The sequence below is a fragment of the Chiloscyllium punctatum genome, chromosome 40 (genome assembly GCF_047496795.1).
Source record: "Chiloscyllium punctatum isolate Juve2018m chromosome 40, sChiPun1.3, whole genome shotgun sequence".
NCBI lineage: Eukaryota > Metazoa > Chordata > Chondrichthyes > Orectolobiformes > Hemiscylliidae > Chiloscyllium > Chiloscyllium punctatum.
Window position 1 is genome coordinate 19,768,742 of NC_092778.1, and position 20,026 is coordinate 19,788,767.

At 45.1% G+C, this 20,026-nt stretch overlaps 1 protein-coding gene across 4 annotated transcripts in view; it reads left to right on the top strand.

Annotated features, from left to right (window-relative positions):
* The window catches only part of rhbdf1a (rhomboid 5 homolog 1a (Drosophila)), a 308,833-nt gene that overhangs the window by 246,469 nt on the left and 42,338 nt on the right, over nt 1-20,026 (top strand). For all 4 annotated transcript variants that reach the window (XM_072559432.1, XM_072559434.1, XM_072559436.1 and 1 more), the window contains 4 exons: nt 449-571; nt 11,627-11,781; nt 14,359-14,610; nt 18,782-18,893. In XM_072559432.1, the coding sequence (XP_072415533.1) occupies nt 449-571; nt 11,627-11,781; nt 14,359-14,610; nt 18,782-18,893 (642 nt within the window). The remainder of the gene's footprint in view (nt 1-448; nt 572-11,626; nt 11,782-14,358; nt 14,611-18,781; nt 18,894-20,026) is intronic.

The window sequence follows — 20,026 nt, forward strand, 5'->3', positions numbered from 1 at the left end:
ACACAAAGATCAAGGCTGGCTCTTTGATGTAGTGCTGCACTGTTGAAAGTGCCTTCTTTCAGATAAGATGTTAAACAGAGACCCTGTGTGACCCGGCAGGAGTGTGTAAAAGATTCTAAGGCATCATTTTTGAAAATCAACAAGTGTTTGTCCCTGGTGTTTTGGTCAATAATTATCCTCCAAACACTATCATAAACATGTTGCTATGGGAGCTTGCTGTATACAATTTGTCTGCCCCACTTCCTACTTTGTTTTAAAAAAAACACCTTATCGGCTGTGGATCTTTTTTGGGGTGCTCTGATACCATGAAAGGTGCTACATAAATGCAAGTCGTTCTCTTCCTTCACTTCATGCTTGTATATAGGCACAGGGGTGTGGGGTGACCTGCGGAGTGCTGAGACAGTGACCTTTTGTTGTATAGTCATGAAATCGCTGATATCTTTTACAGGGCCGCTCTCTCAGGGAAAGTGCGACACGACGGGCTCAAAGACGCAGTTTTACACCTGCCAGCTTCCTGGAGGAGGACACGGTGGATTTCCCCGATGAGCTGGATACCTCCTTTTTCGCAAGGGTGAGATTCCAAACCACAAAGTATTGAAATCTGCAGCATATGCCACATTGGGATCCAACTTGCAATATATTGATCTTGATACAAATATCACCGATGCAGTTGCGTTAACTAGTTTGAAGAATATCTCATCAAGACCAGCCACGAAAAGGGAATAAAGCAACGTGTACTAGTGCAAACTAGATATAGGTGGATGGAAGGTGGTTTGATTTTTGCAGAAGATTAAATCTCATCATCATCATAAGCAATATTTCACAAAGGGTAGAGAGAGTTGATGCATCTTTAGCCTTTCCTGGGATTGAGCATCCCTGACACGACCAGCCTTTATTGTCAATTCTTAATTAACCTTCATCCGAGTGGCTTTGCTTTGTCATTATCGATTTTTTTAAAAAAATGAAGAGCCAGCTGTGGATCTGGAGTAATGTTAAGAGGTTAGACACTGCAGATTTCCTTCCCTAATGAACATCAGAATTAAGTTTTATTGTCACATGTAGTTGAGCACAGTGAAAAGTTTACAATGTCCCCATTCACAGTGCCATCTTAGAGACCTAGGCACACAATCTTGGGTAAAAAGTAGAAAACTGAAGAGATAAATTACAATTTAAAAAAATAATAAAATTACAGTTCTTGTCAGTATAAAGTAGTAATTAAAAAATAAAGTTAAAAGTTCCAAATTACAGTCCTCCTCTAACCATGCAGTCCTTCTACACTAGGCTTTCCCCACGAGGGCTCGATCTCGCGATCCCCAGTTCCCTCTCCCGTGCTGGATTCAATTTCCAGTGACATTAGTGAACCAGAAGAACTTTTACAACAATCAATGATGGTTGTCGTGGTGAGCATTGCTAAAATGAGCATTCGATTCCAGGCTAATTAATTGAACTAAAATTCCCTCAGCACCATGGTCCACAGTTCAGTATCCCAGGGCCTCTGGATTACAGTGCAATGACATTACAAGTAGCTCTCCTATGACAAAATAGTTGCATTCCTGTGTGACGCCGTGTTATAGAAAATCTTGCAATGCAAATAATGGCGTCTATGGGATAAATAGGGTTGGGGGCAAACCATCAAAAATAGAAACAAAAATAGTAGTTAGCCTAACACAAACAAAGCACAGTCTAAGTAAATCTTTAAATTTTATATTTTAATGAAATAATACAGTCAGTTTAACACTAACACTAAAATCACTGACCACAGCACTGTACCTTTTACAAAGCTCTTCACCAGAAAGCAGGTGAGCTGACTAACCATGTGATGCCGATGCTGAATTCCAGTCTTCCAGATTCTTCCCTGGTTTGGAATAAAATTTCTTCTAAATGTAGACTACAATTCCCAGTTTCAATTTAAGTTTCAAGGCTTGCAGAGCTGATAGCATTCCTGGTTTAGCTGAACACACTGAATTTGCATTTTGCAGACAGATGACCCTGAGGCTGGGTTTTGCTGTTCAGCAAGTGCCGGGGATGGAATCGGGTTACAGTGAATGGGAGTCTGTTTTATTTTTTAAAAATAGTCCGCAATTAACAAATTGTGTTACAACCAAATTGCGTTTAATAAACATGCGTTACAGGAGAATGACCTGTAACATTATGTCACCTATGTCTTTAATGGAGGGTGGGATAAGAATTTGAAAGAGGAATGAATTTCCAGGATATGAGGTTAAGAACAGGAGAGTGAAAATGTCCGTGTTGCTCTTCAATAGAGCAGGTATGTGTTTGATGAACTGAATGTGCTTACTATTCTATAATTCGATGATTTTTATTTTGTTTCCACTTGTGAAATGTGAATTCGAGATTATTTCAGAGAGTTGAAGCATATGGTCAACTTAAAAAGTATTCTGAAAGAAACAATGAAAATATGATTACATGTCATTCAGCCTGTGTGCAAGAGCTTTTGTGCATTTAATCAGTTAAATGCAGCCTTAACCCTTAAAATCACTCAGCTTCAAAACATTGGGGTGAATAATGTCCTCAATAACACAGTACCCAAGGGACTTCTGCTCATAAGACAAAGCAGGATTGTGCCGAAGTGATCTGAAGTTACACAAGTCTAGGTCTTTTTCCTTAATGAAAACCTCAAGAACTGCGAACGCTGTGAATCAGAAACAAAGACCGAAGTTGTTGGGAAAGTTTCCAGCAGGTCTGGCAGCATCTATGAAGAGAAATCAAAGTTAATGTTTCTGGTCTTGTGATCCTTCCTCCGAACTGAGAGTAACCAGGAAAATGTCAGTTTATATGCAGCAAGGAGGATCGGGAGAGGGGGTAAGGAGTAAATTATAGGAGTCGATAGAGCCCAAAGAGAGAGAAGAATAGTTGGACAAACAAAGGAGTTGATAACAATCTGGCTGGGGTGGTGAATAACTGTTAATGGAGATTGTTAGTGGCTAACAATAGGGAGTGTGTAATGGCAGACTGCGATAACAGGCCTGGTGTGTGGGATTGGGGTCTAGACCTGGGAGAGTTCAGACCATAAAATTATTGAACTCCGTATTGAATCCGGAGGGGTGCAGGATCACCAAGCAGTAAATGACATGCTGTTCTTTCAGCTTGTGCTGAGCTGCACTAGAGCACTGCAGCAAGCCTAAGACAGGGTGGTGTGTTTACTTCACAGGCAACTGGAAGCTCAGGGTTTTCTTGCAGGCAGAGCATAGATATTCTGTGAAGCGGTCACCCAGTCTATGCTTCATTTTCCCAATGTAGAGAACGCATTGTGAGCAGTGAATGCAGTAAACTAGATTGTGAGAAGTGCAGGTAAAGTGCTGCTTCACCTGGAAGGTGTGTTCAGGCCCTTGCATAGTGAGGAGGGAGGAGGTGAATGGGAAGGTGTTATACCTTCGGCAATTGCAGGAGAAGGTGCTGTAGGGGGTGTGTTGGGAGTGAAGAAAGAGTAGATGAGGTAACGGACCTTGTGGAAGGCAAACAAAGAAGGGGAGGGGAACACGTATCTGGTGATGGTATTTCGCTGTGTGTGTGGGGTGGTGTGGCCATGTAATGTGGGATCTTCTGTACAGTTTGTGGTTTCTCTCCCAGCAACTTTCACAGGTTTGTACAGGGGCGTCACATTCTAATCACTGACTGCAGGGAGCTGCCATACCCTGTTGTTGGTTTATTGTTACTACAACCTGCTTTATGCAAAAGGTCACAATCTAGATATTTCCTGCTTTTATTATCTACTGAATTAGGAGCAGTATTAAACCACAACACTACATGGGACTCCACCAGTTTCGACATTTGTTTCCTTGGAAACGTTTTTTTTAATTCCCAGAATGCCTGGTTTATGGAGATGACAATGATGGTGTTTGTCTGATACAAACTGGCCTGGTAGAGCCCTCAGCTATTTCTTGTACCAGTCTTTGTGATGCCCAATTGTTTTTACCCCCCCACATTGCCCACTCTTCCCCGGTGATGCTCATGTTTACCTCTTGCCAATTGCCACCCTGACCCTTTCAACTACTTACCTTAAACAAACGTTTGCCTCCTTTCTGTAGCTTGCTAAAGTGTAGCTGGGACTTCCAACCCCAAGAATATGATTTGTTACTGCTGTACAGACAGGATCTGGTTTAGCAGCCAGCTCTGGTCCTGTACTGGACTGGAGGGCTTCCAGAACAGGTATCTTCCACATTTCTCAGAGGCGCGGATTGGAATTTGAGACCAGCAACGCAGAGGTCCAGAGTGGTGTAAGTGTAAAGAAAGGGAGTGACTATTTGACTCTGATCGCCACACCTCAGCAGATTTGCCCTGTTGTTTTGGTTGCTGCCACAAACTCCATTCACCAAGCAACAATTCCATCCCTCTCCTTGACTCACTGTTCACAACCTTGACATCCTAACTGATCCTGAGATGAGCTCCTAATTGCCTGATCATGCCAGTACGAAAAGCACCTATTCCCATCTTCCATTTCTGTTCCTGCCTCAGGTCATTGTTGAAATGTTTGTATTTCTGCTTCCCCTAGACTTGATTATTTTAATACACTCTTGGACAACCTCTCAATCTATTCTCCTGTAAATTTGAAGTCATCTGCTAGTTCACCGCAAGTTACATTCTCTTATAATCCCTAGTGTTCATTAGCACTCAGATAATAAATGTCTCAAATTCAAAATTCTCATTCTTATATCCCAGCTGTTCCATGGTCTCAGCCCGACTACTTCTGCAATCCCACAGCCTCTCTGAGGTACACTATTTTGCTTCTAATTAATTTACCAGGATGGCCAAGTGGCCGAAGGTGCCAGACGCTGTGGTTGGTTCTCCTTCCCTTGCTGAAACCTGGTAATTTCTGGGCCCTTTCTAAAGTCGTATGTTCAGATCCCACTCCTGATGTTCACCTTTTGATGAATAGTTGGTGCAGACTCGATAGGCCTTTTCTGTACTGTATGATTCTGAGTTCGGTCCTTTAAAGATTCCTGGTTATGATTGCTGTCAATGTGCTAATTATAATGTCCCTTTCTAAATCTCTCTCCCTCATCACCTCCTATGTTGCTGTTTGAAATCTATCTCGCTAATCCACCTGGTAGTTTGTGGCTGTAACACCTCACAGTAGCTAAGCTTGTCAGTGCTCTGGTGATGCACTACGGGATGCTGAGGTGCTGTGTAAATGTAGGTGGTTGTTGATTAGCGGGCTCTCACTGTCAAATCACTCTATCTCAATATCCGTCCTGACATTTTGTGCTGGAGGTTATTTTCTTTCTTCTCTTCAGAGGTGTCTTGCCTTTTTATCGAGCATTTTCAGCAGCAGGGACTTGCTTTCTGTTCTTCTATTGTACTATCAAGCAATTCATGACAGAAACTTCGGCAGAGAAGGTCCATTGTGAATGTTAATGCTCAAACACTTTCTAATGGTGTTGGAGAAATCTCTGTGCCTCACTGCTTTATTTCACTGAATAAAGAATGAGTTGAATCTCCAGAAACTGCAACATGCAGGAATTCTAAAGATGACCTTCTAGCCTGTGTGGTCTCATGACCACAGAATGAAGTTATTTGATTTTTCTCTTGTGTATTTCACATTTTGACTGCATTTAATCCAAGCCTTTGCAAAACAAGGTCACTTAACTCTGAATGTGACAGAAAGCAGGACATGTTTGAGCATAGAACTGTACAGCACAGGAATGTCTCCTTCGGCCCACTGGCTGTACAGGACATTGTAAAAGGTAAAAACAATGACTGCAGATGCTCAAAACCAAATACTGGATTAGTGGTGCTGGAAGAGCACAGCAGTTCAGGCAGCATCCAACGAGCAGCGAAATCGACGTTTCGGGCAAAAGCCCTTCATCAGGAATAAAGGCAGTGAGCCTGAAGCGTGGAGAGATAAGCTAGAGGAGGGTGGGGGTGGGGAGAGAGTAGCATAGAGTACAATGGGTGAGTGGGGGAGGAGATGAAGGTGATAGGTCAAGAGGGTGGAGTGGATAGGTGGAAAAGAAGAGAGGCAGGTCGGACAAGTCCGGACAAGTCAAGGAGACAGTTACTCAGTTTGAAACTAGGATGAGGTGGGGGAAGGGGAAATGAGGAAGCTGTTGAAGTCCACATTGATGCCCTGGGGTTGAAGTGTTCCGAGGCGGAAGATGAGGCGTTCTTCCTCCAGGCGCCTGGTGGTGAGAGAGCGGCGGTGAAGGAGGCCCAGGACCTCCATGTCCTCGGCAGAGTGGGAGGGGGAGTTGAAATGTTGGGCCACGGGGCGGTTTGGTTGATTGGTGCGGGTGTCTCGGAGATGTTCCCTAAAGCGCTCTGCTAGGAGGCGCCCAGTCTCCCCAACGTAGAGGAGACCACATCTGGAGCAACGGATACAATAAATGATATTAGTGGATGTGCAGGTGAAACTTTGATGGATGTGGAAGGCTCCTTTAGGGCCTTGGATAGAGGTGAGGGAGGAGGTGTGGGCACAGGTTTTACAGTTCCTGCGGTGGCAGGGGAAAGTGCCAGAATGGGAGGGTGGGTCGTAGGGGGGTGTGGACCTGACCAGGTAGTCACGGAGGGAACGGTCTTTGCGGAAGGCGGAAAGGGGTAGGGAGGGAAATATATCCCTGGTGGTGGGGTCTTTTTGGAGGTGGCGGAAATGTCGGCGGATGATTTGGTTGATGCGAAGGTTTGTAGGGTGGAAGATGATGGTTTGGTGATGGGGGGTGGGGTCATGGTCGAGGGAGCAGTAGGAAGAGGTGTGCTCGAGGCTTCCAAGGACCCCTTCGCCCACCTCCAACACACTGCATCCACCTGGACACCCCGCGCTGGCCTATTACCTGCCCTCGACTTCTTCATTTCCAACTGCCACCGGGACATTAACCGCCTCAACCTATCGTCCCCCCTCCCCCACTCCAACCTCTCACCCTCACAACGCGCAGCCCTCCAATCCCTCTGCTCCAATCCCAACCTCACCATTAAGCCAGCGGATAAAGGGGGCGCAGTGGTAGTCTGGCGCACTGACCTCTACACCGCTGAAGCCAAACGCCAACTCGAGGACACCTCTTCCTACTGCTCCCTCGACCATGACCCCACCCCCCCATCACCAAACCATCATCTCCCAGACCATACAGAACCTCATCACCTCAGAAGATCTCCCACCCACAGCTTCCAACCTCATAGTCCGGGAACCCCGCACTGCCCGGTTCTACCTCCTTCCCAAGATCCACAAGCCTGACCACCCTGGTCGACCCATTGTCTCAGCATGCTCCTGCCCCACTGAACTCATCTCTACCTACCTTGACACTGTCCTATCCCCCCTAGTCCAGGAACTCCCCACATACGTTTGAGACACCACCCACGCCCTCCACCTCCTCCAAGACTTCCGTTTCCCTGGCCCCCAACGCCTTATCTTCACCATGGATATCCAATCCCTCTACACCTCCATTCGCCATGACCAGGGCATCCAAGCCCTCCGTTTTTTCCTCTCCAGACGTCCCCAACAGTACCCTTCCACTGACACACTCATTCGTTTGGCCGAACTGGTCCTCACCCTTAACAATTTCTCCTTTGAATCCTCCCACTTCCTCCAGATCAAAGGCGTAGCCATGGGCACACGTATGGGCCCCAGCTATGCCTGTCTCTTTGTTGGCTATGTAGAACAGTTGATCTTCCGTAATTACACCGGCACCACTCCCCACCTCTTCCTCCGCTACATTGATGACTGCATTGGCGCTACCTCGTGCTCCCGCGAGGAGGTTGAGCAATTCATCGACTTCACCAACACATTCCACCCTGACCTTAAATTTACCTGGACCATCTCTGACACCTCCCTCCCCTTCCTGACCTCTCCATCTCCATTAGTGACGACCGACTTGACACTGACATTTTTTACAAACCCATGACTCCCATAGCTACCTGGATTACACCTCTTCCCACCCTATCTCTTGCAAAAATGCCATCCCATATTCCCAATTTCTCCGCCTCCGCCGTATCTGCTCCCAGGAGGACCAGTTCCACCATAGAACACACCAGATGGCCTCCTCCTGTAGAGACCGCAATTTCCCTTCCCATGTGGTTAAAGATGCCCTCCAACGCATCTCGTCCACATCCCGCACCTCCGCCCTCAGACCCCACCCCTCCAACCGTAACAAGGACAGAACGCCCCCTGGTGCTCACCTTCCACCCTACAAACCTTCATCAACCAAATCATCCGCCGACATTTCCGCCACCTCCAAAAAGACCCCACCACCAGGGATATATTTCCCTCCCTACCCCTTTCTGTCTTCCGCAAAGACCGTTCCCTCCGTGACTACCTGGTCAGGTCCACACCCCCCTACGACCCACCCTCCCATTCTGGCACTTTCCCCTGCCACCGCAGGAACTGTAAAACCTGTGCCCACACCTCCTCCCTCACCTCTATCCAAGGCCCTAAAGGAGCCTTCTACATCCATCAAAGTTTCACCTGCACATCCACTAATATCATTTATTGTATCCGTTGCTCCAGATGTGGTCTCCTCTACGTTGGGGAGACTGGGCGCCTCCTAGCAGAGCGCTTTAGGGAACATCTCCGAGACACCCGCACCAATCAACCAAACCGCCCCGTGGCCCAACATTTCAACTCCCCCTCCCACTCTGCCGAGGACATGGAGGTCCTGGGCCTCCTTCACCGCCGCTCTCTCACCACCAGGCGCCTGGAGGAAGAACGCCTCATCTTCCGCCTCGGAACACTTCAACCCCAGGGCATCAATGTGGACTTCAACAGCTTCCTCATTTCCCCTTCCCCCACCTCATCCTAGTTTCAAACTGAGTAACTGTCTCCTTGACTTGTCCGGACTTGTCCGACCTGCCTCTCTTCTTTTCCACCTATCCACTCCACCCTCTTGACCTATCACCTTCATCTCCTCCCCCACTCACCCATTGTACTCTATGCTACTCTCTCCCCACCCCCACCCTCCTCTAGCTTATCTCTCCACGCTTCAGGCTCACTGCCTTTATTCCTGATGAAGGGCTTTTGCCCGAAACGTCGATTTCGCTGCTTGTTGGATGCTGCCTGAACTGCTGTGCTCTTCCAGCACCACTAATCCAGTGTGCAGGACATTGGTTCGACCTCTTTTGGAATATTGCATGCGGTTCTGGTCTCTCTCCTTCAGGAAGGATGTTGTGAAACTTGAAAAGGGTCAGAAAAGATTTACAAGGATGTTGCCAGGGTTGGAGAGTTTGAGTTATAGGGAGAGGCTTGAATAGGCTGGGGCTGTTTTCCCTGGAATGTCGGAGGCTGAGGGGTAAAGGTTTTATAAAATCATGAGGGGCATGGATAGGATAAATAGGCAAGGTCTTTTCCCTGCGGGTGGGGGAGTTCAAAATTAGAGGGTATAGATTTAAGGTGAGACGGGAAACATTTAAAAGAGAAAGACTTGAAACGTTTTCATGCAGAGGGTGGTGTGTGTATGGAATGAGCTCTCAGAGGAAGTGGTGGAGACTGATACATTTAAACATTTAAAAGGCATCTGGATGGGTACATGAACAGGAAGGTGTTTAGAGGGATATGGGTCAAGTGCTTGCTCATGGGACTAGGTTAGGATATCTGTTCGGCATGGACGAGTTGGACCGAAGGGTCTGTTTCCAAGCTGTACATCTCTATGACCCTGTCGTACTAAAATTAAACTAATCCCTTCTGCCTGCCCTTGGTCCATATTCTTCCATTCCTTGCATAATTATATGTTTCTCTAAAAGTCCTTTAAACCCCCCCATTGTATCTGCCTCCACCACCACAACCCCTGACTGTACATTCTAAACTCCTACCACTTTTTGTGTCAAAAGACTTGCCCCTCACAACTCCTTTGAACTTCTCCTCTCACCTTAAACGAATGCCCCCTCGTATTAAACAAGATCCTTTTCCATTTGAGAATGACTGAATGCATTACCCTATGACTCTTTGAAAACCTACAGCGATTCAACTCTGAGATGGTGATGTGTATTCTGGTCGTAGGAAGTGAAGCGTTTGAGAAGATTAGGGGAGAGGCATGTTGGGACAGTGTCTGTAATTTCTGTAATATTTCAAGTGCCAGCCAGCAGTTGCACCCTAACAATCAAGATTTGGAGATGGGGTGTACAAACTTAAAAATCACACAACACCTGGTTATAGTCCAACAGGTTTAATTGAAAGCACTAGCTTTCTGAGCACTGCCCCTTCATCAGGTGGTTGTGGAGTGCACAGTTGTCAGCTTCCAATTAAACCTGTTGGACTATAACCTGGTGTTGTGTGATTCTCTGAGTGTTTCTCTAAACTCTGAGTTGTGTAAACCTGCCTGAAAGCAATCTTTCCCAGTAGCCTTGCCTGCCTTTTCCTCTTCAATACTGGATTAGTGGTGCTGGAAGAGCACAGCAGTTCAGGCAGCATCCAACGAGCAGCGAAATCGACGTTTCGGGCAAAAGCCCTTCATCAGGCTTTATTCCTGATGAAGGGCTTTTGCCCGAAACGTCGATTTTGCTGCTCGTTGGATGCTGCCTGAACTGCTGTGCTCTTCCAGCACCACTAATCCAGTATTTGGTTTTCAGCATCTGCAGTCATTGTTTTTACTTTTTTTTCCTCTTCAATAGTCTAGCCCATGATAGTAAAGAATGTGAAACCTGGATACAAGCCTCATTGAGAGTCAAACTTGGACCTCCCCAGCTGAACTTCGCGACACCCTCCAGACTGCATTGTACTTTTCATTTGAAAAATCTCGTGATGAAATGTCAAGTTGTTACAATGTGTTTCTGTCAAATCTATGATTCAGTACACAGAAATGAGCACAGTCTTGAGAACAGGCACATTAAACATACATTGAAGCAATTGTTAATAGCCTCTTTCAATGAGTGGCTAACAGAACTATGCAGCATTCTGGCTCTGTCGTAGAAATGCTAAAGATCAGTGTGTTGTAGATTTTCACACTGTTCTGATGCAATGGACTGCTAAGGGATCAGCTTGGTAATATATCAGTTTCCTTAAGGAACAACATTGTTCAAAGCTGAGTACAGATTGGCTGCTGCAGATAGCACATTTTAAAGTAATCCCCATTGCCATGAATGTGAGATTATCACTGTTTAACGTACACTGATAGGTGACATTGAACAAACAAGAGAAGTCCATGAAACGTAACCTTTCAGCACTTAAAGAACTGCCCGTTTCTTGCTGGATTCTTTGGTAGTTCTTTATCATTGCTGATCAGACACAGAAAATTTACTAATGTTTTACAGTGTAAGAGGCTTTCCTTCTTCATTTGAGTTTACGTATGCTCTGAAAGACAGAAAGTGGGCACATTGAAGGTTTCTCAACTTTGAATGGCTTGTCTTGTGGATTTTATTGAAACTTGGAAAGCTTCCTTTGATTTCAGTGAAAGGTTTAAGTCTTATTAAGCCAATTAGCATGTAGAAGCAATACACTGCAATACTGAGCCTCATCTCATTCAGACTTCATTGGCATCTGTTCATTACCAGACTAGCTTTAAAATAACTCCATCTGTTGGCCATTAAGGCTGCCCATTCTTGCTCAAATGAGTAATGGCAGAACAATGTGCTGTGATACAGCTCACGTATGTAATTCATATTTAATTGTTATGGTATCTGACAGACTGTAATTGTCTCAAATTTGCTAAGATTTTTCTGTCTTGAATGTGTTATTTCTTTTGGCCAGGAAGGAGTCCTACCTGAAGAGTTGTCCACCTATCCCGACGAGGTATTTGAACCAGCAGAAGGTGTGAAGGAGGCAGAGGCCAAGTCTCTCGATCAGACTGACCTGACCGGCAGTGCCTTGGACAAAAGGGAACTCGAAAGAAGCCATCTAATGCTGTGAGTTTCAGGCTTTCCACTGGGTCGGACCTGCACGGGGAAGGAATAATGTTAAAAATGGAAATTCAGCGCAGGTTAACTTGTTGCGGTGAGGGCAACAGAAAACATCTCCACGAGATCGTATTTTGTTCCAGTACAATATCGTTGCCTCAAATTGTAGATAAGCTGTCTGAGAACATGGTGGGCATAATGGTTTTGACTCCAACTTTGATTCACTGGAGAGAGGTACAGGTTGCAAACACGTTAAATTAAGTGCAGCCTGTAAAGTCGGCAGATATTGATTTTCAATCTGTCTAATTGGGCAGCGTTTGACCTTCCTTCCAAAAATGATTAGAAAATATCGCACGATGTGGTTAAAAGAATTAAACTTCCTCCCCTTCAATAAAATAAATCTTCTTGCAATATTTGATGTCTCTATTAATTTAGTCTCAGGTGAGCCCTCAGGTATAATGTACCTTGATGCCGCACAGAAGAGACTATTCAGCTCATCAAGTCCATGCTGTCCCTGTGAGAAGGAATCCAGTCAGCCCCATTTCTCTGCTATATCCCCCATGGCCCTGTAGGTTGCTATTCCTCAAATGTCCCCACGCAATTTTAATCTCCCATTCCAATGGCTCTCCTCCAGACCTCCTGGAATTATGAAACACTGGAATATTTTGCTGTTGTAATTTTGGGGATCGGGGCTGACCTCAACCAGCCTCTCCACTAAATTCTGTTCAGCTGCCTGACTTATTGGAATCTCCATCATAAAATAAATCTACTTCAGTGGGTCATCTTGGTTATCTTAAAACACAATCTCCTAAGCTCTCTTTTGGTTTAGCTTTTTATCCAGTTGAGCCACTTGCTCCACCTCCTCTCTGTTTTCTGTGCCACTATCGGATTTTGTTACCATTGAGGGGGTGGGGGAGCTCTTAACCCCAGGGACAAATGGCTTGTGGCAGGTGAGAAGATAAAATGCTTTAAGGTGTCTCAAGTCCCAATTGGTAAAAGGAGGATGGGATCCTTGAGGTAAACATCTTGATTGCATTGCTTGTGGAGAATGTTGCTTCCAGTTATGTACGTATAGAAGATACATAAAAAATCCCTACAATGAAGAAGCAAGCCATTTGGCCCATCGGCTCCACACTGACCCGCCAATAGAACATCACATCCAGAGTTACCTCCTACCCTATCCCTGTCACCCTGCGTTCTCCATGGCTAACCCACTTAGCCTGCAAATCCCTGGACACTATGGGGCAATTTAGCACAGCCAATCACCGAACTGGCACATCTTTGGACTGTGGGAGGCAACCCACAAGAGACACAGGGAGAATGTGCAAACTCCACACAGACAGTCACCTGAGTCCATGATGCTGTGGGGTAGCAGTGCTAACTACTGAGCACCACCATTCTGCCCCCACCACCCCTTCAACAATGATAAAACAGGTGGAGGTACAGAAAATACGGAGGAGGAGCTGTAACTGGCTCAACGGGCTGTGAAGCTGAATCTAAGGTTAAGCTTGGGAAGTTGTGCTTTAAGGTAACCAAGATGACCCACTGAGAGAGCCTTCCAATAAATTGATCTGCATGTGATCAGTCCCCCCAAGCAGTGACCCACACACTTCTCAAGTGCTGTTCAATTCATCAGTCTACTTGCTTGGCTTTTCAATGTCAGAGTTAGCTCCTATCCATCAGACAGGAAACCAACTGCACAAAGTTTAAACATGGCTTGCTTTTACATTTAGGAGTGCACCTACATTACCCTTACTTCCAGGTTTCTTACTTGACAATCCTTCTTTTCTTTGTCGCAGTAAATATTGGGTCCATCCTTTCTCAAACAAAAATGAAAGATACCCCAGGAGGCGAAATGTCCCAATTAATTCTGTGTTATGTTTTCACTGATAGGAGGCAGATAATTGTGTTTTTTTTTGTAGACAATACCTTGCATATTTGAATTTTCACGACTATGTATTGATGTTTTTTTTGTAGACAATACCTTGCATATTTGAATTTTCACGACTATGTATTGATGTTTTTGTTTTCACAAGTGTCTGAATGCACCTTGCACTTTAATGGTGGTACTGAAAGTAACTTTATCAAATCTTTTCCACGGTGACACAGTGGTTTGTACCACGGCCTCACGTGACCAGAGACCCAGATTTGAATCCACCCTCAGACAGCTGTCTGTGTGGACTTTGCATGTTGTCCTCATGTCTGTGTGGGTTTCCTCCAAAAATCTAAAGATATGCAGGTTCAGTGGATTGGCCATGCTAGGTTGCCCATAGTGTCCAGGTATGTGCAGGCTAGGTGGGTTAGTCGTGGGAAATGCAGGGTTACAGGGTTAGGATAGGGTCTGGGTCTGGGTGGGATGCTCTTCGGAGGGACAGCATGAACTTGATGGGCTGAATGGCCTATAAGGAGTATATGATTCTATTTGATGAAATGATCAAAAGCCTAACCATGTTGCATATCTGTTGGGAAACAATAAGACCTGTTTTTATTGGAAAACTGTTTTACATTAGAGTTGTCAAGGCTGATTGACTGTTGAAGTGTTTACATTTTTCTGGGTCATTGTGAAGAATCATTTGTCATTTTCAGTCCGTTGGAACGGGGCTGGAGGAAGCAGAAGGAAGGAACACCCGCGCAACCCAAGGTGCGGTTACGGCAGGAGGTGGTCAGTGTGAGTGGCCAAAGGAGAGGCCAGCGCATTGCTATACCTGTAAAGAAGTTACTCGCCAAGGAGAAAAGACCGTACGGCCTGGGAATGGTGGGAAAGCTAACAAATCGAACCTATCGCAAGCGGATAGATAGCTATGTGAAGAAACAAATAGATAATATGGATGATCATCGGTATGGAACAGAATCTGATTTGAATTTATAAATTTTGTGAATGTTATATATGAAAAGCTGGCTTCCTGGACATTCTTGGTTCTGAGGCACTAACTCAGATGTTTGTCCCCTAAGTTGATATTTTGAAGTGACGGTAGTCATTCTCCCACCTTCATTCATTGGTATATTTCTTTTTGATCATCATAGAATCATATAGTACAGAAGAGGCCCTTTGGCCCATCAAGTCTGTACTGCCAAGGTTACTATAGTCCCACAAAAGCTGCTCTCTCATCAGAAAGAGAGAGAGATAACTGGTGGTGAGTTCAACCTGAGGGTCACCATACCTCTCCGAGGGGTCCACAGGTACTGGATTGCATTGACTTCCTCACTCATGAGTTGATTTTTCATGTGTCGATGATGATTGCTGGCAGGTTTTAAGGATTACAGTCCAGTATGATCTTATCGTTGCCCAGTGGTCTAGTACACTTGCAGCCGGGATAGGAGAGAGAGCCCTAGTTACATTCCCTCCCTGACCTACTGCTAACTGCTTTGTTCTAGCTGACAAATGCTTGGGCTATCTAATCTCTGGTGTTCTCTGGCTAAAGCAGCTGGTATGTTGGCAAACATCATTGGGCAGAAACTTCATCTCTCTCACATCAAATAATTTTGGTCTGAAATGAGCAAAACAATTCAAAAGCTCCATGAGTTCAAAGAACAAGTGGTGTACCACTGCCTCAATGTTCTCCTGTCTTTTGTGCACGTTATCACACTGAAAACTGACCCTGTCCAAAATATTGTCCAGGCCCCAGACTGAATTAATCACCATTGCGCATTTCTGTTAATTGTTCCTGCTTCGTGCTGCTTACAGAGGATTTTATTTTATTATTGTCAGGCCACCGTAAGCATGTTTGAAAAGTGTTTTGTCAAGAAAATTGCTAGAATTTTATTGCTTTATGGCAACGTAAAACTAAATTCTTCTTAGTTTTTAAGAAAATCAATTTTTAGTGATTTTGGTTTGCAGTAGACCAGACCCCCTGATTTTAAACACTTTTTTCTAATAAAGCTGTACTAACAAAATTGCACCAGGTTACGAACCTTATGCATACAAAGGAATACTTTTAATACCATTGTTTGTTTATAAATTATGTTTTACAGTGCTGTGCAAATTGCTGCAAACTTGTGTTTGGTGCTATACAAATGGCTGTAACCTTGAGGGAACAAAAGATCAAACCATTTCTTAACAATGCAGTTTTGAGTGCAGTTTTCAGCTGTACGTAAAACTGCAGTCTGCTGTTTCTGGTTTCAAAAACAACATGTTGGGATCTGTTTTAAGAGTTTGGAATATATTTGCGCATGTAGGCAGTTAACGTTTGGGGTGAAATGGATGCTGGGTTAATACAGATGGAAAAGTGTAAGTTACTACATAGGTCGCACTTACCGAGATGGAAGTGGGAAATTGATTTTGACAGTGTTAGGCTGATTTTAATTTGTACTCTCTGCAAAATTGATCCTAGGGCTCAACAGAATTTTTAATAGGAATCAGATTACACCAGGAAATGGGAAATGGGAGAAATATATTGCTTGCTGAAATATTACATCCTTGAGGGTTGAACCAAGTGAAGTTGACTGTGCATCCAAATGGTTACTGGTTCTGAATAATGGCACACTTAATTGGGAAAGGTCATTTGTAACTTAGATTCCATGTACTTCGATTCAATGAGAATGTATATTTTTGAGAGAGTGCCCCAGTGTGGAAAATAGATTCACTTAGAATAGAATTGACATGGTCTGTAATTCGGTGTGTGTTTACATTCCAACGTAATGAGTCTGGTGCTGAACGTTTATTCACTCTGCAAGAGACAGCTGATCTGTGAAATCTGGAACTTTTCAGGAGGGTTATGCTTGTGCTAGTGTTGTCACCTGTAACATTACAAATGGGTTTCAGTGTAGTTGAATCATCCTCTTGTGGTGCAGTGATAATGTCCCTATCCCTAGATTGGGAGGCCTAGGTTCAAGTTCCACCTGTTCTAGGAGTGCATGATCTGAGCAAGTTAATACAAATACATTTTTCTTCCCCCACATATTTAACATGGTGGTCTCAGTATTAAACATCTGCACCGAAGAGATGTGGCAGAGATTCTGAGTACTGGGCGGCACGGTGGCACAGTGGTTAGCACTGCTGCCTCACAGCGCCAGAGACCTGGGTTCAATTCCCCCCTCAGGCGACTGACTGTGTGGAGTTTGCACGTTCTCCCCGTGTCTGCGTGGGTTTCCTCCGGGTGCTCCGGTTTCCTTCCACACTCCAAAGATGTGCAGGTCAGGTGAATTGACCATGCTAAATTGCCCGTAGTGTTAGGTAGGGGGTAAATGTAGGGGTATGAGTGGGTTGCGCTTCGGCGGGGCGGTGTGGACTTGTTGGGCCGAAGGGCCTGTTTCCACACTGTAAGTAATCTAATCTACTTTTAAAAATGCATACCAATTCCTCTGCCTCTGCCGTATCTGCTCCCAGGAGGACCAGTTCCACCACAGAACACACCAGATGGCCTCCTTCTTTAGAGACCGCAATTTCCCTTCCCACGTGGTTAAAGATGCCCTCCAACGCATCTCGTCCACATCCCGCACCTTTGCCCTCAGACCCCATCCCTCCAACCATAACAACGACAGAACTCCCCTGGTGCTCACCTTCCACCCTACCAACCTTGTATAAACCAAATCATCTGCCGACATTTCCGCCACCTCCAAACAGACCCCACCACCAGGGATATATTTCCCTCCCCACCCCTTTCCGCCTTCTGCAAAGACTGTTCCTTCCATGACTACCTGATCAGGTCCACGTCCCCCTACAACCCACCCTCCCATCCTGGCACTTCCCCCTGTCAACACAGGAACTGTAAAACCTGCGCCCACACCTCCTCCCTCACCTCTATCCAAGGCCCTAAAGGAGCCTTCCACATCCATCAAAGTCTTACCTGCACATCCACTAATATCATTTATTGTATCCGTTGCTCCTGATGTGGTCTCCTCTACATTGAAGAGACTGGGCGCTTCTTGGCAGAACGCTTTAGGGAACATCTCCGAGACACCCGCACCAATCAGCCACACCACCCCGTGGCCCAACATTTCAATTTCAACTCCCCCTCCCACTCTGCTGAGGACATGGAGGTCCTGGGCCTCCTTCACCGTTGCTCCCTCACCACCAGACGCCTGGAGGAAGAACGTCTCATCTTCCGCCTCAGAACACTTCAACCCCAGGGCATCAATGTGGACTTCAAGAGTTTCCTCATTTCCCCTTCCCCTACCTCACCCTAGTTCTAAACTTCCAGCTCAGCACTGTCCCCATGATTTGTCTGGACTTGTCCGACCTGCCTATCTCCTTTTCCACCTATACACTCCACCCTCTCCTCCCTGACCTAGTACCTTCATCCCCTCCCGCACTCAACCATTGTACTCTATGCTACTTTCTCCCCATCCCCACCCTCCTCTAGCTTATCTCTCCACGCTTCAGGCTAACTGCCTTTATTCCTGATGAAGTGCTTTTGCCCGAAACGTCGATTTCGCTGCTCCTTGGATGCTGCCTGAACTGCTGTGCTCTTCCAGCACCACTAATCCAGAATAAAATTAACAGCCTACTGTAACAGGAAGCCTAATTTTTAAAGGTATCAGTTGTTGACCATGTTACCTAGTGGTCAGGAAACCTGGTAATGAAAGTACTAGAACTATCTTTGACAACATTCTGTTGTTTGTTGAAAGACTAGAATCATTGAGATGTACAGCATGTCCTACTTGTCTATGCCGACCAGATATCCTAAATGAATCTAGTCCCATTTGGCAGCATTTGGTCCATGTCCCTCTTAAACCCTTCCAATTCATATACTCATTCAGACACCTTTTAAATGTTGTAATTGTATCAGCCTCCACCACTTCCTGTGGCAGCTTGTTCAATATACGCACAACTCTCTGTGTGAAAATGTTGCCCTTTAGGTTCCTTTTAAATCTTTCCCCTCTCACCTTAAAACCATTCCCTCCAGATTTGGACTCCCCTGCCCTGGGAAAAGACCTTGGCTATTCACCCTATCCATGCCCCTCATGATTTTATGAAGCCTTTTTACTTTAGCTATAATGTTAAATGTTCAAACAATTAGTTCAATGCAGGGTTTTTTGATCACTAATAGTTGCTAACTTTTCCTTTCAGGCCTTTTTTCACGTACTGGATTACGTTTGTGCATATATTGATTACTATCCTAGCAGTGTGTATCTATGGAATTGCTCCAATAGGATTTTCTCAACATGAAACTGTAGATTCAGTAAGTAATAAATCAAAAGCAAAGCAATTAGTTCATTTTAACTTTATTCCTGTCACAAGGTAATAATTCTGACACTATTAGTTCAATGGAATGACAATGTATTAAGTGTGTGTCATATTAACATATTTGAAGTAATTTAGTATCAGTATGCAAACTACAAAAATATTTTGTTGTGTTCCACCTCCGTTATCATAGAATCCCAACAGTGTGTGGAAGCATGCTGTTTGGCCCATCAGGTCCACACCAACCCTCTGAAGAAGATCCTATCCAGGACCACCCCTGTCCCTGTGTAAGCCTGCACTTCTGGTAGCTAACCCACCTAGCTTGCACGCCGATGGACACTTTTTAGCAGGCCCAATCCACCTAACCTGCACACCTTTGTACTGTGGGAAGAAACCAGAGCATCTGGAGGAAATCCATGCAGATACAGGAAGAATGTGCAAACACCGCACAGTTATCTGACACTGGAATCAAACCCAGGTCCCTGGTGCTGTGGGTCAGCAGTTTTCACCACTCAGCAACCATGCCGCTCCAGCTATCTGGACTACTTAATGTTCACCTATAGACTGGCAACCTTTGTGGAGAAAGAAATGGTTAACGTTTGGAGTCCAATGACTTTTCTTCAGAACAGTCCCAAGTGAGTTCCAACGTCACTGGATTCAGAACGTTAACATTGTTTAGAGGCTGCCAGAGCTGCTGAGTTTCTCCAGCACTATGTTTTTATTTCGGACTACCTCCATCCTCAGTATTTTGCTTGGATGTGACTGTCTTTTGTATCTGTTAAATTGTTTCTTCTGAAGTTTTGTGAAAGTTAAGTACAGCTGTATATTTAGTGGGATGTTACATGGAGCATTACACCAGAATGTGCTTATTTTGTTTGCCCTGCTTCCGTGAAAATAGTCAAACAAATTAAGCAACAGGTCACAGCAAACTACATTTGAGGAGCTCAGAATATCTTCCATACCCCAATAATTTTTAACTCGGCTACTTTCATACACAGATCGAGGGCGGCACGGTGGCACAGTGGTTAGCAATGCTGCCTCACAGCGCCGGAGACCCGGGTTCAATTCCCGCCTCAGGTGACTGACTGTGTGGAGTTTGCACGTTCTCCCCGTGTCTGCGTGGGTTTCCTC